Raw genomic sequence first — 22114 nt, 5'->3', positions numbered from 1 at the left:
CTGTAACAAATTCCCAGAAACGTAGTGGTTTAAAATGATAACAACTTGGGCCAGACATGGTGGCTTACACCTATAATCCCAGCACTTTGGGAAGCCGAGGCTGGAGGATTGCTTGAGGCCAGGAGTTCAAGACCAGCCTGGGCAACACAGCAAAACCCCATCTCCACAAAAAATGAAATAATGAGCCGGGCGTGGTGGTGGCAGGTGCCTGTGGTCCCAGCTACTCTGGAGGCTGAGGTGGGAGGATGGCTTGAGCCTAGGAGGTGGAGGCTGCAGTGAGCTTTGATTGCACCACTGCACTCCAGCCTGGGCAGCAGAGCAAGACCCTGTCTCCCTGTCTCAAAATAAATATATACATAATAAACGAGGCTGGGCGCGGTGGCTCACACCTGTAATCCCAGCACTTTGAGAGGCCGAGGCGGGTGGATCACGAGGTCAGGAGATCGAGACCATCCTGGATAACACGGTGAAACCCCGTCTCTACTAAAAATAAAAAAAATTAGCCGGGCGTGGTGGCGGGCGCCTGTAGTCCCAGCTACTCGGGAGGCTGAGGCAGGAGAATGGCCTGAACCCGGGAGGTGGAGCTTGCAGTGAGCCGAGATCGCGCCACTGCAGTCTGGCCTGGGCGAAAGAGCGAGACTCCGTCTCAAAAAAATATAATAATAATAATAATAAACGAAATGGCACCAATTTATTATCTGGCAGTGCTGGAGGTGAGAAGCCCATGCAGGCCCTGCTGGGCTGACGTCAGGGCATCGGTAGGGCTGGCTTTTCCCGGAGGCTCCAGGGGAAAATTCATTCCTGCCATTTTTTAGCTTCCAGAGGCCGCCCGCATCTCACAGAGCCCGAGTTCATTGTGCGGCCTTTTCATACCTTCCTTTCCGTGCATTTCCCGTTGCTTCATTTCACTTCATTCTTTATTGAGAACACTTTACATTTGGTAAAACACAGGTCTGGAGCGTTCAACGGTGACTTCTTTTTTTTTTTTTTGAGATGGAGTCTCGCTCTGTCACCCAGGCTGGAGTGCAATGGTGCAATCTCGCCACCTCCACCTCCCGGTTCAAGCGATTCTCCTGCCTCAGCCTCCCAAGTAGCTGGGATTACAGGCACCTGCCACCACTCCCGGCTAATTTTGGTACTTTAAGTAGAGACGGGGTTTCACTATTTTGGCCAGGCTGGTCTTGAACTCCTGACCTCAGGTGATCCACCTGCCTCGGCCTCCCGAAGTGCTGGGATTATAGGTGTGAGCCACTGCGTCCGGCCCCAGCCTGTCCATTATTAAGCGCTGACGAGCACCCCACCGCTAGCCACTGCTGTGAACACCATCACCCGGCTGTGTGAGCTGCACTTTACAACCTGAACTTTGCCACTAAGAACGCTCCCACTGAAAGGTGAAGACCCACCGGGCCGGGTGCGGTGACTCAGGCCTGTAATCCCAGCACTTTGGGAGGCTGAGGCAGGTGGACCACCTGAGGTCGGGAGTTCGAGACCAGCCTGACCAACATGGAGAAACTCCATCTCTACTAAACACACAAATTTAGCCGGGCGTGGTGGTGGGCACCTGTAATCCCAGTTACTCAGGAGGCTGAGGAAGGAGAATCCCTTGAACCCAGGAGGCAGAGGTTGCGGTGAGCCAAGATCGCACCACTGCACTCTAGCCTGGGCAACAAGAGCGAGATTCCTTCTCAAAAAAAAAAAAAAAAAAAGGCCGGGCACAGTGGCTCACACCTGTCATCCCAGCACTTTGGGAGGCCAAGGCAGGTGGATCATGAGGTCAGGAGATCGAGACCATCCTGGCTAATATGGGGAAACCCCATCTCTACTAAAAATACAAAAACAAAATTAGCCGGGCGTGGTGGCAGGCGCCTGTAGTCCCAGTTACTCTGGAGGCTGAGGAAGGAGAATCACTTGAACCTGGGAGGTAGAGGTTGCAGTGAGCCGAGATGGCGCCATTCCACTCTAGCCTGGGCAACAAGAGCGAGACTCCATCTCAAAAATAAAAGAAAAAAAGAAAGGTGAAGACCCCCAGGTACAGCCATGTCCCACTGGACTCCGGACCCCACAGAACGTCAGTGCTACAGGCTGGGTTGTGGTCACTGCTGCATCCTCACCTCCTAGCATGAGGTCTGGTATACACTAGGCACTCAATAACTGCTGAATAAAGGCAGAAATCTGCCAGGTGCAGTGGCTGTCTCCTGTGGTCTCAGCACTTTGGAAGGCGGAGGAGGGAGGATCACTGGAGCCCAGGAATTGCCCAGCCTGGGCAACATAGCAAAACCCCACCTATAAAAAATAAAATAAAATAAAGGCAGAAATCATCAGAGCTTCCCAGGAGACCGGCCTTCCTCATTGTCCTCACAGCCCTGAGGTCGGCACTGGGGTTGGAGATGGGAAGACTGGGGTTTGGGGGTTGGGGGCGGGAGAGGAGCTGCGGGTCTCGAGTGCAGCTGTGACCTCGGTTCCTTGGAAAGCTCCCCACACATGCTGAGCCATGTGGAAGCTGGGTAAACTGAGGCACAGAGGGGTTGAGCGCCTTGCCAAGGTCACTTGCAGCCCCAGAACTGTCTCCTCCACTTCCTGTTTCCAGACTGGGGGCAATGGTTATTATCAACATGATTATTATCAGCCACCACCTGAGACCATCGATTTCCCAGAAACGCCCGCCTGGGCTCCAGGCGTTGCTGGTGGGGCCTCCTGACCACAGGCCACAGCCAGGCTCCCCCTTTCCGGCCGTTGGCTGAGGGTGGGAGCCACGGCCCGAAGACCTCTGCAGGGAGACGCCAGCCTGCGTCGGCCATGGGGCCCAGGTTGGGGGGCTGGGGACATCCGCTGCTGACCGTGGCCACCGCCCTGATGCTGCCCGTGAAGCCCCCGGGTGAGGAGCCCCCCGGGATCCCCACCCAGGCCCCCGCCAAGTCCCCGCAAGGGGGCCACACCCAGGAACCCCCAGTCCTGGGAGAACCCTGGGGACAGCTCCGCCTGCTCCATCTGCCGAGCCCCCGTGGCTGCCTCTGCTGGAAATGGGTGCAAATCCGGCCGGGGTCTCTGCCCAGCCCAGCCCTGGATCTCCCGGGCTCGGGAGCCCCTCCCCGCGCATCTGGGAGGCTTGTCTGGGCTCTGTCTCCAGTTCTCTGTGTCTCTCCGTCTCGAATCTCACCCCCGTCTCTGTCTCGGCCTCTCCTTCTCCCCCTGCCCTGACCCCAGCCCCGTCAGCCCTTCCTCCTGCCTGGTCCCTGACTCAGGCCGTCCCTCCAGCAGGCTCCTGGGGGGCCCAGATCATTGGGGGCCACGAGGTGACCCCCCACTCCAGGCCCTACATGGCATCCGTGCACTTCGGGGGCCAACATCACTGCGGAGGCTTCCTGCTACGAGCCCGCTGGGTGGTCTCGGCCGCCCACTGCTTCAGCCACAGGTGAGCTCACCTGTTGGGCCCCTTCTTTCCGGACGCCGTGTCCGGACAGGAGGGGGACTCCAGGCTGGCGGGGGAACTGGGGGGCGCCGTGGCTCCTGCAGGAGAGTGAGTCTCAGCGGGGCCGGATTTAAGGGGCAACAAAGGGAAAACAGGAGGAGAAGGCAGGGAGGCAGAAGCAGCACAGAAGAAGCAACAGGTGCAACAAGTACATATTCTGTTACTGTAACTCTGTAACTGTCACTATGTTCTTTTTTTTTTTTTTTTTTTGAGAGGGTCTCGGTCCCCCAGGCTGGAGTGCAATGGTGCAATCTCGGCTCACTGCAGCCTCCGCCTCCCGGGCTTAAGCGATTCTACTGCCTCAGCTTCCCGAGTAGCTGGGATGACAGGCACCCACCACCATGCCCGGCGAATTTTTGTATTTTTAGTAGAGACTGGATTTCACCATGTTGGCCAGGCTGGTCTCAAACTCCTGACTTCAAATGATCCACCCGCCTCTGCCTCCCAAAGTGCTGGGATTGCAGGTGTGAGCCACCATGCCCTGCCTCGTTTTAAACATGTTGTTATAATAACTATTAAAATGTATATTGGGGCCAAGGTGGGTGGGTCCCCTCCTGCAGGAGCCCCCGCCAGGGAAGGGATGGGTTGGTCCTGGGCTGCGGTGTCCCCAGCTCCCCCGCCAGCTTGCAGTCCCCCTCACGTTGGGACACGGTGGATTGTTTGAGGTCAGGAGTGTGAGACCAGCCTGGCCAACATGGTGAAACTCTGTCTCTACTAAAAATATGAAAATTAGGCTGGGTGCGGTGGCTCATGCCTGTAATCCCAGCACTTTGGGAGGCCAAGGCAGGAGGATCACGAGGTCAGGAGATCGAGACCATCCTGGCTAATACAGTGAAACCCCCATCTCTACTAAAAATACAAAAAAATTAGCCGGGTGTCGTGGCAGGCGCCTGTAGTCCCGGCTACTCAGGAGGCTGAGGCAGGAGAATGGCGTGAACCCCGGGGAGGCGGAGCTTGCAGTGAGCCGAGATCGCGCCACTGCACTCCAGCCTGGGCGACAGAGCAAGACTCTGTCTCAAAAAAAAAAAAAAAATATGAAAATTAGTTGGGCATGGTAGCGAGTGGCCGTATCCCCAGCTACTCGGGAGGCTGAGGTAGGAGAATCACTTGAACCTGGGAGGCAGAGGTTGCAGTGAGCCAAGATCCCACCACTGCACTCCAGCCTAGGGGACAGAGTAAGACTGTCAAAAAAAAAAAAAAAATTAAGTGTGGATTTTGCCATTTAATTTTTTGTGTGCAATTACTTTTGCACCAACCTAATATTATCACGGGGCCGGCGAGAGCATTAAATGGATTACTGGGTCTCTGTTTCATAGATGAGTGGACTGAGGCCCAGACGGGCAGCCCTCACCCCCATCTCACCCACCCCTTCCTCCCCGCAGAGTCCTCCACACCGGAGGTGTGCTTCTGTGGTCCCAGCTACTTGAAAGGCTGCTGTGGGAGGATCACTTGAGCCTGGGAGGTCGAGGCTGCGGTGAACTGTGATCACACCAGTGCAGCCTGGGTGACAGAGTGAGACCTTGTCTCAAAAAAAGAAAAAAAAAAAAGCCGGGTGCGGTGGCTTACACCTGTAATCCCAGCACTTTGGGAGGCCGAGGCAGGCGGATCATGAGGTCAGGAGATCGAGACTATCCTGGCTAACATGGTGAAACTCCGCCTCTACTAAAAAAAATACAAAAAATTAGCCGGGTATGGTGGCGGGCGCCTGTAGTCCCAGCTATTCAGGAGGCTGAGGCAGGAGAATGGCGTGAACCCAGGAGGCGGAGCTTGCAGAGAGCTGAGATTGCACCACTGCACTCCAGCCTGGGTGACAGAGCGAGACTCTGTCTCAAAAAAAAATTAAAGAAATAAAAAAAAGGAGAATATTGAAATTATTGTAGTTAATATTATGATTGAAGTAGAACTTATAATAAATATAATAAGTATTATCTTCATTCTAAGTATGTTTTTATAATAATGATTCAAATTAATACCACAACTATTGGAGTTAATTCTATATTAGAGGTAGGAATAATAATAAACATAATTATTAATTTATTATCATAATATTAAGTTGGTGGCTGGGCGCGGTGGCTCACACCTGTAATCCCAGCACTTTGGGAGGCTGAGGCAGGTGGATCATTTCAGGTCAGGAGTTCGAGACCAGCCTGGCCAACGTGGTGAAATCCCATCTCTACTGAAAATACAAAAATTAGCTGGGAGTGGTGGCGCACGCCTATATTCTTAGCTGCTTGAAGGGCTGAGGCAGGAGAATCACCGGAACCCAGGAGGCAGAGGTTGCTGTAAGCCAAGATTGCACTCTAGCCTAGGGGACAGAGTGAGACTCTGTCTCAAAAAAAAAAAAGAAAGAAAAAAGAAAAAGAAAAAGAATATTAAGTTGATGCAAAAGTAATTGTTTTTTTTTTTTTTTGGTTTTTTTTTTTTGAGACGGAGTCTTGTTCTGTTGCTCAGGCTGGAGTGCAATGGTGCGATCTCAGCTCACTGCAACATCCACCTCCCAGGCTCAAGCAATTCTCCTGCCTCAGCCTCCTGAGTAGCTGGGATGACAGGCATGTGCCACCACGCCCAGCTAATTTTGTATTTTTAGTAGAGATGGGGTTCCTCCATGTTGATCAGGCTGGTCTTGAACTCCCGACCTCAGGTGATCCACCCTCCTCACCCTCCCAAAGTGCTGGGATTACAGGCGTGAGCCACCGTGCCCGGCCTGGGCCTCTGTTTCATAGATGAGTGGACTGAGGCCCAGGATGGGCAGCCCTCACCCCCGTCTCACCCACCACCTCCTCCCTGCAGAGACCTCCGCACTGGCCTGGTGGTGCTGGGTGCCCATAACCTGCGTACCGTGGAGCCCACGCAGCAGGTGTTTGGCATCGATGCTGTCACCATGCACCCCGACTACCACCCCATGACCCATGCCAATGACATCTGTCTGCTGCGGGTGAGCCCCAGGGTGAGCCCCAGGGGTGGGGTGAGCCCCAGGGTGAGCCCCAGGGGTGGGGTGGCCCCGGGGGTGGATCTGACATATGTTTAGTTTTTGAGACAGAGTCTCTCGCTCTGTTGCTCAGGCTGGAGTGCAATGGCGCAATCTTGGCTCACTGCAACCTCAACCTCCTGGGTTCAAGTGATTCTCCTGCCTCAGCCTCTCAGGTAGCTGGGATTACAGGTGCACGCCACCACGCCCAGCTAATTTTTGTATTTTAGTAGAGATGGGGTTTCACCATGTTGGCCAGGCTGGTCTTAGACTCCTGACCTGAAGTGATCCACCTGCCTCGGCCTCCCAAATGGCTGGGATTACAAGCATGAGCCACCGAACCCGAACCCGGCCTACTTTTCTTTTCTTTTCTTTCTTTTTTTTTTTTTGAGTCGGAGTCTCGAACTGTCACCGGGGCTGGAGTGCAATGGCGCCATCTCAGCTCACTGTAACCTCTGCCTCCCAGGCTCAAGTGATTCTCCTGCCTCAGCCACCCAAGTAGCTGGGATTACAGGCACTCGCCACCAGACCTGGCTAGTTTTTTGTGATTTTAGTAGAGATGGGGTTTCACTATGTTAGCCAGGCTGATCTCGAACTCCTGACCCACTGATCCACCCACCTCGGCCTCCCAAAGTGTTGGGATTACAGGCATGAGCCATCGTGCCTGGCCATTTTTTTTTTCCAGGCTTAATTCACTTTATTTTTCGTGTATAAAACCCTATGTTGTAACCACAGCTGGAGCCTGGGTCCTCTGCACGGAGACTCTGACGTGAGTCTTCACAAGATGGCCAGTGAATTCCTAAAAGAGAGACTTGGGGAATACAGAGGTCAGGGGTCAGGCAGCTGTAGGTCTTAGAGAGGATATCAGAGGCGGCCTTGGCAAAGTTGCCCCGGGTGGCAGTGCAGCCCCTGGATAAGATGTAGCAGTCACCGATACCAGCCATCGTGAGCAGCTTCTTGGGCACAGGCGCCCAGACGATGCCAGCGCCCCGGGCACAGGGATGAGGCACGCCAGCGCAGAGCCGCAGCGGCCTGTCACCTTGCCAGGGATGGTGTGGGGCTTGCCGATCTTGTTCCCCCAGTAGCCTCTGTGTATGGGGACAATGGAGAGCTTGGCCAGGATGACGGCCCCGCAGATGGCAGTGGCTACCTCCTTGGAGCACTCAACACCCAGACCGATGTGGCCATTGTAGTCCCCGGTGGGAACAGACGCCTCGAACCTGGTGCGCTGGCTGGCGTGGGTCTGCTTCTGCACCGGCATAATCTCCAAAACCTCGTCCTTGAGAGAGGCCCCCAAGAAAAGCTCAATGATCTCAGATTCCTTGATGGGCAGGGAGAAGAGACAGACCTCCTCCAGGGACATGATCTTTATGTCCTTGACCAGGTGGCCTAGCTTGGTGACAGGCGTCTACTCCTTATCCTCTGTCTCGCCTCTGTGAGCTCCGCGACCCCAGCCCGGAAGCCAGTGCCGAAGCCGCGGGGGAAGCCAGCGTGCACCGGCGTCATCCGCGTTTAGTGTTTTCCAGAAGAAGCAGCCCTGGGCTATTTTTTTTTTTTTCAGACAGTGTCTCCCTGTGTTGCCAGGCTGGAGTGCGGTAGCACGATCTCGGCTTACTGCAACCTCCGCCTCCCAGGTTCAAGCGATTCTCCTGCCTCAGCCTCCCGAGTACCTGGGACTACAGGCACCCACCACGACGCCCAGCTAATTTTTGTATTTTTAGTAGAGATGGGATTTCACTATGTTGTCCAGGCTGGTCTCGATCTCTTGACCTCATGATCCGCCCACCTCTGCCTCCCAACCCTGGCCTATTTTTTGAGATGGAGTCTCACTCTGGCGCCTGGCTGGAGTGCAGTGGCACAGTCAGGGCTCACTGCAACCTCCACCTCCCGGGTTCAAGCGATTCTCCTGCCTCGGCCTCACGAGTAGCTGGGATCACAGGCACCCGCCACCACACCTGGCTAATTTTTGTATTTTTAGTAGAGATGGGGTTTCACCATGTTGGCCAGGCTGGTCTTAACTCCAGTCCTCAAGTGATCTGCCCACCTTGGTCTCCCAAAGTGCTGGGATCACGGGTGTGAGCCACTGCGCCGGGCGAATTTTTATATTTTTAGTAGAGACGGGGTTTCACCATGTTGCCCAGGCTGATCTTGACCTCCTGGGCTCAGGCAATCCTCCTTCCTCAGCCCCACAAAGTTCTGGGATTACAAACCTGAGCGGCCGCGCCTGGCCTGACTTAGGTTTTAAAGACAGTTGGACGTCAGGTCCCATTCCTCCTCCGCCCTGGACCCCCAGTGGCTCCCACCTCCTTCAGGAAAAATCCTCCTGGTGCCCACAGGCCCTGCTAATCCATGCCTGTCACCTCACTGACTCGAGGCCAACAGACCTCCCTGCTGGGCCGTCCCATCCCCAGCACAGTCTCCGCTCCGAGCTCCGCACCAGCTGTGCCCAGTGCACCAACTCCCCAGACACCACGAGCCTTTCCCCTCATGCCTGTCGAGTCTTTGCTCAAATGTTACCTTCCCAGGAGGCTGCCCTGGACCACATCCCCCTCCCTGCAACCCTGTTCCGGCCCCCGTTGTCACCTGCTAACGCCTGGACCACCCTTCTGGCCCCGTCGTCACCTGTTAACGCCTGGACCATCCTTCCGGCCCCGTTGTCACCTGCTAATGCTGGACCACCCTTCCGGCCCCGTCATCTCCTGCTAACCCCTGGACCACCCTTCCGGCCCCGTCATCTCCTGCTAACGCCTGGACCACCCTTCCAGCCCTGTCGTCTCCTGCTAACCCCTGGACCACCCTTCCGGCCCCGTTGTCACCTGCTCGTCACCTGCTAACCCCTGGACAACCCTTCCGGCCCTGTTGTCACCTGCTAACCCCTGGACCACCCTTCCGGCCCCGTCGTCACCTGCTCGTCACCTGCTAACCCTTGGACCACCCGCTTCCTCATTCCCGCCTCCTCTGAACCTCACAGGCAGGGATTTTTTGTCACCTTTATGGCCGTTTATGGCACACAGCAGGCGCTCAAAGTTTATGCTGAAATGGAATGAAGGTGCCTCTCGGGCCCCTGCCCTGTGTGGAGGAGACCCTTAAAATCCCTGTGTGGGGCTGGGTGCGGTGACTCACACCTGTAACCCCAGCACTTTGGGAGGCCGAGGCGGGTGGATCATTTGAGGTCAGGAGTTCGAAACCAGACTGGCTAACGTGGTGAAACCCCATCTCTACTAAAAATACAAAAATTAGCTGAGCATGGTGGTGGGTGACTGTAATCCCAGCTACTCGGGAGGCTGAGGCAGGAGAATCACTTGAACCCAGGAGGCGGAGGTTGCAGTGAGCAGAGATCACGCCACGGCACTTCAGCCTGGGTGACAGAATGAGACTCCATCTAAAAAAAAAAAAAAAGTCCCTGGGTGGAGTTTTCCGGGTGGGAAGCTGCTCTTCCCACACGTGGTGTATCCATGCAGACCCGCCTGGCTGCCTCCTGCTCGAGGGATGACCCCCCTTCCCTGAAGCTTCTACCCAGCGTCCCCAAATTAAATTCCAGAGACTGAGGCAGGAGAATCACTTGAACCCAGGAGGCGGAGGTTGCAGTGAGCCGAGATTGCGCCACTGCATTCCAGCCTGGACGACAGAGCAAGACTCCGAAAAAAAAAAAAAAAAAAAAGGAGGAGGCAGCGAGTGCCAGTGGCCAAAGCTTTTGGGTGGATTTTTCTCATCTGTGAAGCCCTGAAGCCTGGAACCTGCTCTGGTTCACCCAGGCCATTGCACAGATGGGGAAACTGAGGCTGAGCGAGACATCAGGAATGTCAGGAATGCACCCAAGATGCACAAATCAGAGAACCAGAGCCAGGGATTGGAGCTGTCCTTCCTGGGCTCATTAACTGAGCATCAGCCGTGTGCCAAGTGCCAGGGCCAGGGCCAGAGGCCCGGTGCTGGGCCACACAGAGCCCGGGGTGTCACTCAATCTTCTCTTGGTAAACTGGCCTTGACAGGCTGCAGAGAGCCCAGAGAAGACTCATATGCTAGCCTGGGAGTCTGGGAAGACTTCCTGGAAGAAGTGGCATCCACGCTGAGATGGCTGAATAGGAAAAGTCTTCCAGGCTGGAGGTCTGGTGTGAGCAGAGGTGTGTGGCAGGCTCAGGGAGTGGCTGTAAATTCATCCAGCCTGGCCAGAGGGGAGGCTGACGCTGGAGAGCCCTCAGAGGCCCTGGCTGGTGAGCAAAGAGATTTTGTCCTGAGGGCAATGGGGAGCCGTGGAAGGGCTTAGAGCAAGGAAGGAGATGGAGTTTGAAAGACTCTTTGAGGCTGGGCATGGGGGCTCACTCTGTAATCCCAGCACTTTGGGAGGCTGAGGTGGGTGGATCACCTGAGGTCAGGAGTTTGAGAACAGCCTGGCCAACAGGGTGAAACCCCGTCTCTACTAAAATACCAAAATTAGCCAGGTGTGGTGGTGCACGCCTGTAATCCCAGCTGCTTGGGAGGCTGAGGCAGGAGAAATCGGTTGAGCCTGGGAGGTGGAGGTTGCAGTGAGCCAAGATTGCGCCATTGCACTCCAGCCTGGGCGACAGAGCAAGACTCTGTCTCAAAAGAAAAGAAAAGAAAAGAAAGACACTTTGGGCAGCTGACAGTGACCCTGGAGGCCTGAGGGGTAGGGGCCTGTGTTGGCAGAAGGAACGGGGCCTCCTGACCCGGCCTCATGGTGGCTGCCATTGATTTTGCTTCACAAGGGCAGGACCAGGGGTCCCATGGATAAACTGAGGCAGGAGCAGGGGTGGGGAGGGAGCCCAGTGGCCTGAATTCATGCTCTCCCTGCAGCTGAACGGCTCTGCTGTCCTGGGCCCTACAGTGGGGCTGCTGGGGCTGCCAGGGAGAAGGGCCGGGCCCCCCACGGCCGGGACATGGTGCCGGGTGGCTGGCTGGGGCTTCGTGTCTGACTTTGAAGAGCTGCCGCCCGGACTGATGGAGGCCAAGGTCCGAGTGCTGGACCCAGACGTCTGCAACAGCTCCTGGAAGGGCCACCTGAGCCTTACCATGCTCTGCACCCGCAGTGGGGACAGCCACAGACGGGGCTTCTGCTCGGTAAGATCCCCTCCCTGCTCCACCCACTTACTGTGTGGGGAAACCAAGGCCCACAGAGAGGGTCAGGGCCAGGAAGGGCCTTGGGAACTGAGTCCCATTGATGTTGGACCAGACGGAGAAGCTGAGGCCCAGGAAAGGCAGGGAGTTGGCAAGGGTCACGCAGGGCTGCCATGTTCAGCTGTGCAGGTTGCGCACTGCACAAAGAGCCATGCACTTGTGTATTTATATAAGCAGTGTTCAGTAGAGGGTAGTAACAGATTGAGAGGAAGCGGCTCCCACTCCTAAAAACTTGTCAGATAAATGAATCCCCAAGTGCCAAGGGAGACAATGGCCCTGGAGGGTCTTTTACTGCAGGCAAGAGAGCGACTTGGTTCAGGACACACACTTAGCCCAGCAGCCCGAGTCCAGGAGAAACGAGACTGTCCACTTTCCCGATGCGTGACCTTGGAAAAGTCACTTGATTTCTCTGGGCCTCTTTTTCTCCATCTGTAAAACTGCCACACTAATAGTATCTAGTTGATGGTATCAGAGCGGATTCTAGATGGCAGTTAGGAGGGTAGGATGAGGGATTTTAGGGTGAGTATACGGGGAGCCCTCTCCAAGGAGAGCACCTTTGAGCTGAGACTTGAAGGAATCCTTAGAAGATCTGAGGAAACACACGCAAGGCAGAGAGACCTGTTAGTAGAGGGCTGCCGCGTACAGCTGTGTGGGTTGTGCACTGCCCAAAACACTGCAGACTCGAATGTTTACACAGGCAGCATCCAGCACAGGGCAGGAACAGGTCTCCAGGCTATACAAAGGCTGGAGCACTGAGGAGGCACAGCGGGGAGGGCAGAGAAGTGGGTGGGGGCTGGGTCCTTAGGGCCTGGAGGGGAGAAATGAATTTACTTTTTCCTTGGAGAGCAGTAGGGAGCCACAGAGGGTTCTGAGGCAGGGAGGGCGGTGGTGAGATGTGCCTGCAGCAGCTCCCAGAGGCCCTGACCTCACCTCTCCTTTCACTGCAGGCCGACTCCGGGGGGCCCCTGGTGTGCAGGAACCGGGCTCACGGCCTCGTTTCCTTCTCGGGCCTCTGGTGCGGCGACCCCAAGACCCCCGACGTGTACACGCAGGTGTCCGCCTTTGTGGCCTGGATCTGGGACGTGGTTCGGCGGAGCAGCCCCCAGCCCGGCCCCCTGCCTGGGACCACCAGGCCCCCAGGAGGAGCCGCCTGAGCCATAGCCTTGCGGCATGCAAATGAGATGGCCGCTCCAGGCCTGGAACGTTCCGTGGCTGGGGCAAGGGGTCCGTGGGGCCCCACGGGAAGCCTGATGTTCAGGGTTGGGGTGGGACGGGCAGCGGTGGGGGGGACACGTATTCCACATGCAAAGGGCAGAATCAAACCCAGTAAAATGTTAACTGACTCCCAGCCTCACCCGCGGGTGGCCAGCTGCAGGCTCCACCGGCATTCGTGTCGCGGCTCCGTCCGCAGCCCCTTTCCACCTTCCCGTGCCCCCCACCGTGAAGCCCCCTGGGTCTACGCCCGCGGCGCCCCTGCAACCCACATTCCTGCAGCCTCCCACCTGGAGCGCCGTTCCGCCACCTCCCTCCAGCCGCCTAACCACACCGCAGGCTGGGAAGCCCTGAGCTCCCTCTGCAGGGTGTGGGGGCTGCTGGACACCAGGGGGGGCTTGCGCCGGCCGCGCCGAGGAATCCCAAGAGTGTCTGGCCTCACATCAAGCCTCGTGTTCATCCTCCGAAAACCGGAGAATAGCGCGGGGTGCACAGCAAGTCCCAGCTGATGTTATTGTCACAGTTTGTTCTTGTGTTATTATTTTTTTATTTTTAGATTTTATTTTGTTATTATTTTTATTTATTTATTTATTTTTAGATGGAGTCTTGCTCTGTCGCCCAGGCTGGAGCTCTCGCTCTGTCGCCCAGGCTGGAGTGCAGTGGCGTGATCTTGGCTCACTGCAAGCTCCGCCTCCCGGGTTCACGCCATTCTCCTGCCTCAGCCTCCCAACTAGCTGGGACCACAGGCATGTACCACCACGCCCGGCTAATTTTTTGTATTTTTAGTAGAGACAGGGTTTCACCGTGTTAGCCAGGATGGTCTCGATCTCCTGACCTCGTGATCCGCCCGCCTCGGCCTCCCAAAGTGCTGGGATTACAGGCTTGAGCCACCACGCCCGGCCTATTTTTTTTTTTTTAAGATGACGTCTCACTCTGTCACCAGGCTGGAGTGCAGTGGTGCAATCTCGGCTCATTGCAACCTCTGCCCCCGGGTTCAAGCCATTCTCCTGCCTCAGCCTCCTAACTAGCTGGGACTGGCATGTACCACCACGCCCTGCTAATTTTTTATATTTTTAGTAGAGATGGGGTTTCACCATGTTGGCCAGGATGGTCTCGATCTCTTGACCTTGTGATCCGCTTGCCTTGGCTTCCTAAAGTGCTGGGATTACAGGCGTGAGCCACCGCGCTGGGCCTTTTTATTGTTGTTGTTGGTGTTGTTGTTATTATTATTATTATTATTATTATTTTGAGACAGAGTCACTCTGTCACCCAGGCTGGAGTCCAGTGGTGCAATCTCGGCCCACTGCAACTTCTGCCTCCTGGGTTCAAGCGATTCTCCCGCCTCATCCTCCCGCGTAGCTGGAGTTTAGTGGCACGATCTCAGCTCACTGCAACCTCTGCCTCCTGGGTTCAAGCAATTCTCCTGTCTCAGCCTCCTGCGTAGCTGGGATTACAGGCACCTGCCACTACACCCGGCTAATTTTTGTATTTTTAGTAGAGACAGGGTTTCACCATGTTGGCCAGGCTGGTCTCGAACTCCTGACCTCGTGATCCACCTGCCTCGGCCTCCCAAAGTGCTGGGATTACAGGTATGAACCACCACGCCCAGCCAATTATGCTATTATTATTTTAGAAACAGTCTCACTCTGTCACCCAGGCTAGAGTGCAGTGGTGCCGTCACAGCTCACTGCAGCCTTGACATCCTGGGCTCAAGCGATCCTCCCACCTCGGCCTGCTGAGAGTAGCTGGGACCACAGGTGCATACCACCATGCCTGTTTTGTTTGTTTGTTTGTTTGTTTTTGTAGAGATGGGGGTCTCACTATGTTGCCCAGGCTGGTCTGGAACTCCTGGCCTCAAGTGACCCGCCTGCCTTGGCCTCCCAAAGCACTGAGATTACAGGGGTGAGCTACCCCACCCTGGCCCTAATCCTGTTATTATTATTACTGCTATCGTTACACCCAAGTCCTTCAAGGCCGGGACTCCATTTCTGGGCCCCAAGCCAGCTGGTGTCTTAGGGCTGCCCTAAGCCATCTTGTCTATCCTGTGTGCCCTCCCAAAAGGCCTCTTTTCTCTCCCTCCCCTCCCGCACTGCCTCAGCCCCTCCCGGGCTTGTCCACTGCCTGGAGAGGCACTGAGGCTCAGAGGCGGCCAGAGGCTGCCCAAGGACTAATGCTGGGTCTCTCTTCCGGTGCCTCCAGAGCACCCGTGCAGCACCCCAGGCCCCAGGCTGCCCATCCCACAGCCGCGGGGGCGGCCTGAAGCCTTGAGAGAGGAGACAAACTGAGGCCTGGACACCCCAAAGTGGCTTCTTTGAGTCTTTATTTCTTTGGTGAGGCAGGGCCCCAGGGTGGGGTGGGCTGCCTGGCCGAGGCTCCCGTAGACCCACCAACCCAGGGGCACTTTTCTGGGCACCACAGGTAAGGCACTGCCTGGGGGCTGGAGGAGTCTGGAGGAGGCTGCCCAAGCTCCCTACACTCCTCACCCCAGACCGGGGAAGCTGGATATCCTCCACGTTGTCCCCTCCCCATAGCTGGTCTGAGGCTCTGGTTTACACGCAGGCACAGGTAGGTGATTCTGAGCATCAACCCAGATGGAGGGGAGGGTGAGCCGTCGTGGGAGAACTGGCCCAAGACCAGCGCCTGGCTGGTGTCGCCAGCCCCGGCTGCACTGGTGGGTGAGGCAGGTCTGGCTGGAGTCTGGGTCTGCAGGCCTGGCCGGGGTGGGATGTGGGGGACCGAAGAGCCCTGGGTGTGAACCCCACTGCGGAGGCAGGAGGCACCTAGTGGTGCCGCTGGGACACCCGGCTCCAGGACTCCAGATGTCACACATGCGTGAGTCTTGGAGTCTACACCACCCTCGGGGCCAGTGGGTGAGCAGGGGCCCGTGGTCCCTGCCAGAGCCCCCCCAGAGTGGACTTGGCTCCACCGGACACAGTGCCCTGCTCTGAGCTGCCGCTGGCTGCTCCACGTCTGAGACCACACGATGTCGCCTCATGAACTGACGTGGACAGCAGCAGGGGAGACACTGGGTGGTTCTGTGGCCAAGCACAGCCCGTGTCAGGAGCACAGGCCGTGCCCTTTCCCAGGGGTCACACTGGGCATTTCTCAATGGCCTTCACAGGACGCGAAGGGGCACACAGAGGCAGTGGGGAAGCTGGAGTTCTTGGGCTGGCAGGGAACGGTGGCAGCCTTCTTGGCCTTCATGAAGGGCCTGGCTTGCTGGGCTAAGGTCACAGTGTTCTGAGGTCCCCACATGCACTCAGACTAGACCCTCCGTACACACCCAGGCTAGACCCTCCATACACACCCAGGCTAGATCCTCCGTACACACCCAGGCTAGACCCTCCGTACACACCCAGGCTAGACCTCCTCTGCTCCTCCTGGCCTGAGCCCAAGGTCCCTGTTCTAGGAGGCTTGGGGCTGAGAAAAGCAGTCACGCCTCTTCAGGTATTACCAGCAGGAAATGCCCAGTCCTCTTGATAGTGGCAATAATTAATAGGTTTATCTCCAAAGAAGTGGAAGTGTGGAGTCCTCCCCGGCAATAGGTCTTAGGGTAGGGGCTGGGGCTTCCTAGAGAAGGGCCCTAAATCAGGCGCTCAGTGTCCAGAACGCAGGTCTATCCCACCCACCAGCCGGCCCCCAGGCCTCCCTTCCTCAGTCCTTCCAGGATATCGTCAGGGAGGTTCTGGGATCCCCAAGTGGTCCGAATCCAGGCTCTAGGGAGTGTCCGTGGCATATAAATTAGACTCTGCTGTGGCAATAAATAACAGGGGATGGTAGGGGGCCTCGGGCACCAGGCCCAGGCCTGTCCTGCAGGCTCACACGAAGTTCTCTTCCTCTTCTGCGGACTCACCATCCGGCGGCTCCTCAGGGCTGTCTGCAACGGTGCCTGCAAGGATCGATAAGAGCATTGAGGGCGCAGGGCAGGGGGTTCTCCGGCCCCCAGGACAGGCCTGCGCCCCCGCCCTGCATCTGCACCTGCGCAGCTGCCCGCGTGGCGCACGCCGATGGAGCGGCCCAGGAAGCAGGTGGCCCGGCGCATGTGGCACGAGGAGATGTAGGTGACGTTGTTGTTGCCGCAAAGCTCCTGGCCGGGGCTGGAGGGCACAGGGCAGGGCGCCGCCCGACACACCACGCAGTAGGCGCTGCCCGTCTGGTCCACGATGCACGACTGTGGCCGCGGGCACACCACGTGCTCACAGGACTCTGCAGGCCGGGTGCCAGGGGTAGTTCAGGGAACATCTCGCTGAGAACCCCGCAGGGCTCTTGGCCCCAAGACCCACCCTTAACCCCCAAGATGCGAAAACCCTCTGGTAGGAGACACAAGCCCCCCCCGCCCCGCTGTGAGTCCCCCTTTCCATTCCACCCCTCAGGCTCCACCCACAAGCCCTGCATTTCCCATTGTACCCAGGAGCCACACCTCTTTCGTGAGCTCCTGCCCCTTATTCAACCCAAAGCCCCGCCCCTCCGCGACTGCTGGGCCGCCCACCCAAACTCCACCCACAAATCCCCGCCCATCTCCACCCAGGAACCACGCCCCAGCCAAGAGCCCCGCCCCTTACATGACCCAGTCTCCGCCCCCGCGCCGTGTTCCATCATGCCCCTCTGGTTACACCCACAAGCACCTCTCTGAGGCACGCTCCCGCTCTGACCATGCCACATACCTCTTGCCCAATGTGAGCCCCCAGAGGCCCACTACTTTCCAAATCCCAACCCTACGAAAGACCCTACCCCGTGATACTCCCTCGGAAGTATAAAGACGCCGTTAATTAGGCCCCACCGCGACCCACGTGACCTGTACTGGGCTGGAGGCCCCGCCCCTACGCACTGCGGCAGCGGCCCCGCCCCTCCAGCAGGCCCCGCCCCCAGAGGCCGGGCCGTCACTTAGGCCTCGCCCTCACGCATTGCGGTAGCAGCCCCGGTACGTCACGCTCAGGTCCGGGTGGTGCCGCCCCAGGCCCCGCCCCCACCTACTGCGGCAGCAGCCTCGATGCATGACGCGCAGGTCCGGTAGGTCCCGCCCCGCCCCTCCACAGACCACGCCCCCACGTACTGCGGCAGCGGCCCCGGTACATGACGCTCAGGTCCGGGTGGCCGCGGCAGCGCGCGGTGCGCAGCTCGCACTCGTCGCGGTAGGTGGCGCCGTCTGAGCCGCAGACCTGCAGCAGCGCCGGGAGCCCCGAGCAGTCGGGCGCGCACTCGCAGCGCGGGCGGCCCCCCAGCATGCGGCACGCCTTGCCCGGGCCGCACTCCACGCCGTCGCACGAATCTGCGGACACAGGACACGCGCGTGGGGCCGGGCGCGGGAGGGTCCCGGGCGTGGGGCCGCGCGAAGCCCTCGGGGCCCCTCCCTGCGCCCCTTCTGCAGGGCGGAGGCGGGGGCGCCGTCCCAGGTCAGGGTCAGTCGGAGTCGGGGCCCTCGGGTTCCCAGGGGCAGGGCTCAGGGTCGGGGCGCGGGACCGGTGGGGCCGAGGTCCGGGCTGCGCCTGCGCTGGGGGGCGGGGGCTGGGCTTGGTGCGCGCGGGCCGGGGGGGTCTCTGCCCGGAATCGGGGTCCGGCGGAGCTACGCAGCCCCGGGCCGATCCTCCTTGCAGCTGGCTGACGTCTGCTCCCAATGCACGCGCTCTTCTGGGAAGGCCGGAGGGGCCCCAGCTGCGTCAGCCTGGGGTGTTCCGCCGTTGCCAGGCGCGAGTCTGGGGCTGCCAGGACCTTCCCCCAGGAGGCGTCGGGGAGGGCGGGGCACTGGACGCCCCTCCTGGCCTGGGGAGCGATTCCAGGGGAGGGGGTCCCCCACAGCCTTAGGCCTCTGAACCGGGAGCTGCCCCGCAGCCCCACTGCTCAGACAGGGATACTGAGGTCCTGCTAGGGAAACTCTCTCTGGGGTCCCCGCCCCCGCTTTTAATGTGAATGCTCATCGCCTCCTAGGCTTATCGCATCCTCCCAAGTCATCATTTTACAGATGGGGAAACGGAGGCCGGGTCGCAGCTGTGAGTGCAGGGGTCCAAGCACCTCAGTTTGAAAGCTGCAGCCAGGACCCAGATGACCAATCCCCTTTCTGTTGTCTGGGGGTCTGGTGGGGCCTCTGAACACAGCTGTTGAGTTTATGTACCAGCCTCAGTTTCTCTGTGTGTAAAGTGGGGCTGACGGGGGAGCCCCACTTCCAAGGCAGTCAGGCACTCCTTAGAGGATGGCCAGTGCCCCCCACGCAGCCCTTGCAGGGCATGTGGGTCGCACCTGGGCGGCCCCGGCACAGCGGCTCACAGGCACATCTGGAAATGCTCGGCCAGGGTGGCTTTTATGCGAGCGAGAACGGAAGGGGGCCTGAGTTCCGTCCCCAGGGCCAGATGAGGTTGGGGGTGGGGGGTCCTGGGCCAGCTCATGCCCAGGCCAGGCACTTTTTGAAGTCTGTCCTTCTCCCAGAAGCCAGAGGGGGGTCTGGAGGGAGCAGGGGTATGTGGCAGTGAGTTCAGGACCACCCAGCCAGGCTGATCTGGGATTAATCACATCTCAGAGGCCAGCAGAGTTCCTCAGCCTGGCCTTCGGGTCTGCAGCCCTCAGCTCCAGCCTCCCCGTGGCTCCTCTGCCTGACCCCACCCACCAGGACCTAACCTCAAGCCATGTTTTCTCCTGACCCACTCTCCCATACCGGCCCCATCTGGCAAACTCCTAGACATCCCCCAAAACCCCAGCTCTAATGCCCACCTCCTTCAAGTTGTGCCCAAACAGGCCAGGCATGGTGGCTCACGCCTGTAATCCCAGCACTTTGGGAGGTCAAGGCTGGCAGATCACTTGAGGTCAGGAGTTTGAGACCAGCCTGGCCAATGTGGTGAAACCCTGTCTCTACCAAAAACATAAAAATTAGCCAGGCATGGTGGCGCGCCCCTGCAGTCCCAGCCACTGGGGAGGCCGAGGAAAGAGAATCGCTTGAACCTCGGAGGCCGAGGTTGCAGTAAGTGGAGATCGCACCACTGCACTCCAGCCTGGGTGACAGAGCGAGGCTCCGTCTCAAAAAAAAAAAAAAAAAAAAAAACCATCATCCTCCAGTGCGGAGAATATATCTTATTCATTCGTTCTGTGCCACTCACCAAGAGCCCCTAGTCTGATGTGGGAAGCATCCTCTCAAAACAGGGTCCCGAGGCAAATGCTTGTTAAACATGCAGCTGTAATGTAACCCCTCCACAGACGCTAGAGTCTGCAGTGAAGGTCCCTGGTGTGCACATTTGGGGTCACAGGCCAGAATGGCAAACCCACCTTCCCAGGAGCTAGGTGCAGGCCAGACATTTATCGACCAGGTGGGAACAGCCACCCAGGCAGACAGCTCAGCCCCAGCAAAGGCTGGAGCTACGTGGTAAGTCCTCAGAGTCTCCTCCTGAGTCCTGAGCTGCAAGAGGCTGAAGTCTGGGAACCAGGAAGTCCCCCCAGTCCCTCTCTGAGGCTGGGATCCCCCTGCAGCCTCCCACATACCCCTGTGACGGGCTCAGTCCCCGGACGTTCGGCCCTCGACCACCATGACTGTTTGTGGCTGGTCCTGAGCTGAGATGCCTGCCCTGCTTCTGGCCTGAGGTCTCACCTTTGCAGGGAAGGCAGTGGACAAGGCCCAAGAAGCCAAGGAGGTTGATCTTGTTCCCCGAGAGGGTGAGGTTGGACCAGGCGGTGTCAATGTTGCCGGAGGCACAGCACTCGGCCCGGGTGACATCAGTCTGGAGCACCAGGCTGCAGGTGGCCTCCTGGCCCTGCTGGAGCCAGCAAACACCACCTGCGGGCCAGGGAACAGGGTGCTCTCCTGGGCCACTCCTGACACCCAGCTTCTGGCCCGCCCACAGATGCATGCAGGTGGTGCTGAGTAGTTACGCACGGGATGATCTACCACAACCCAGGAAGATGGGGCAGAAAACCACATGGGTGTCCCCACCCTGGCTCCAGAACCCTGGAGATGTCTCCTCCCCTCTGAGCTCCACGCGCCCCCCCCCCGCCCCCACAGCCTCACCACCAACCCCCACCCACCCCAGGAGGTCCCTTCCTGTTCCCTCCAAGCCCCCAGGCCAGGGGCTGGCACCCTGCCCAACCCCTCAAACACCACCAAACGCCAGGCACTGGGCATGTCAGGGTCAGCAGGCCCTGGAGCCGCTTCTCCGGCCTCTGCCCTCTGTCTAGACAGCACCCGAGGGCGAGGGCACGTGGAGCCCTGCGCCTGGCAGCCCCCCCACCGCCTGGCCCGCCTCTTACTCACTCCAACTTGGGAACATTCCCCTTGCATGAGCTCACTGTCTCCCCAGGGACGTGGCCTTCGGGGAGGGGGCTCTGCTCTCCCTTTGGCGCAGGGCTGGGGTGGGGTGGGGCTGCAGGGATGGGGGGTGGGGAGCCAGAGAGCCCCCAGTTTCTTCCCCCATCCCTGGGGTCAGGAACGGCCACAGCCCCCATCCCAGAGCGCTTGCTGGTTCACAGACACTGCCAGGGACCAGCTTGGGGAACGCAGCACTTTGGCACCCATCATAGGAGGGGAAACTGAGGCCAGGAGTGGGGCCGTCTCCTGCCTGGTGCCTCCCGGCAAGTCCCAGGTGTGAGACTCCATGCCCCGTCTTCCCAGGACCCGGGAAAGCTCTCAGCCCCAGCTGGAGGGCCTGGCTCCAGACACCCAGCGCTGCCTCTCAGGGCACCAGGACCGACCCAGACGGCCGCGGCTAGAACCCTGGCTTTGCCTCCTACAGGCTGTGTGACCCTGAGCCTCAGTTTCCCCATCTGGAAGACGGAGATGAAGAGAGCTCCGGCACTGTTGGGATGGCACAGGTTCAGGGAGGGGAGAGGTAGACACTAAGCGCTCAACAAATGTCAGTAGTCATTGTGATTAGAAACCTCTGCTCTGCTGACCTCTTGGTGACCCTCCTTCAGAGCCTCCCGGCTCCAGCTTGCGCCGGACACCGCCCTCGCCCCCGCCGCCGCGCCCCCCGACGTCCCCCCGGCCGCATTCCGGGCAGCCCCACGTGGGTGGCCCGCCCCGCCCGCCCCTCTGGCCGCCCCACTCACCGGGCGCGGGGTTCCCCGAGCCCATGGAGCTCACGAAGCCCACGGCCCAAGCCAGGGCCCCCCAGGGCAGAGGCCAGAGTGGCCCTGGCGCCCCGGGACGCATGGTGAACGCAGAGACGGCAGCGGCACCGACTTCCCAGCGCGCGGCCGGCGCTCCCTATAAAGGTCCCGCGGGCCGCGGGCGGGGCGGGGCGCGGGGCGGGGCGCGGCGCGGGAGTGGCGGGGGCGAGGCCGTGTCCCGCGCGGGGTGGGCAGGCGCCGGGCCCGGCCGCTGCGGGGGGCAGCTGGGGGGAGCGCCCGGGTCCCCT

General features: G+C 58.8%; 2 protein-coding genes across 3 annotated transcripts; one reads left to right on the top strand and one right to left on the bottom strand.

Annotated features, from left to right (window-relative positions):
• Window positions 1-2774: 2774 nt before the first annotated feature.
• Window positions 2775-12913, top strand: PRSS57 (serine protease 57). 2 transcript variants are annotated; one of them, XM_002828357.5, is made up of 5 exons: window positions 2775-2875; window positions 3259-3412; window positions 6260-6404; window positions 11250-11513; window positions 12518-12913. In XM_002828357.5, exons 1-5 carry the CDS (start codon window positions 2797-2799, stop codon window positions 12722-12724), a joined length of 849 nt encoding a protein of 282 aa, XP_002828403.4. In that variant the 5' UTR covers window positions 2775-2796; the 3' UTR covers window positions 12725-12913. The 2 variants fall into 2 exon arrangements, with proteins under 2 accessions (XP_002828403.4, XP_009250790.4); XM_009252515.4 differs by having other exon boundaries at window positions 3256-3412.
• A 2172-nt stretch (window positions 12914-15085) lies between these two features.
• On the bottom strand, window positions 15086-21992 carry FSTL3 (follistatin like 3). The gene is made up of 5 exons (XM_009252513.4): window positions 21807-21992; window positions 20353-20538; window positions 17836-18051; window positions 16761-16988; window positions 15086-16671 (listed from the first exon to the last, which is right to left on the bottom strand). Exons 1-5 carry the CDS (start codon window positions 21907-21909, stop codon window positions 16601-16603), a joined length of 804 nt encoding a protein of 267 aa, XP_009250788.1. The 5' UTR covers window positions 21910-21992; the 3' UTR covers window positions 15086-16600.
• Between the last annotated feature and the right edge of the window lie 122 nt (window positions 21993-22114).

This window comes from Pongo abelii, chromosome 20, assembly GCF_028885655.2.
Source record: "Pongo abelii isolate AG06213 chromosome 20, NHGRI_mPonAbe1-v2.0_pri, whole genome shotgun sequence".
Taxonomy (NCBI): domain Eukaryota; kingdom Metazoa; phylum Chordata; class Mammalia; order Primates; family Hominidae; genus Pongo; species Pongo abelii.
This window is presented reverse-complemented; position numbering and strand designations above follow the sequence as displayed.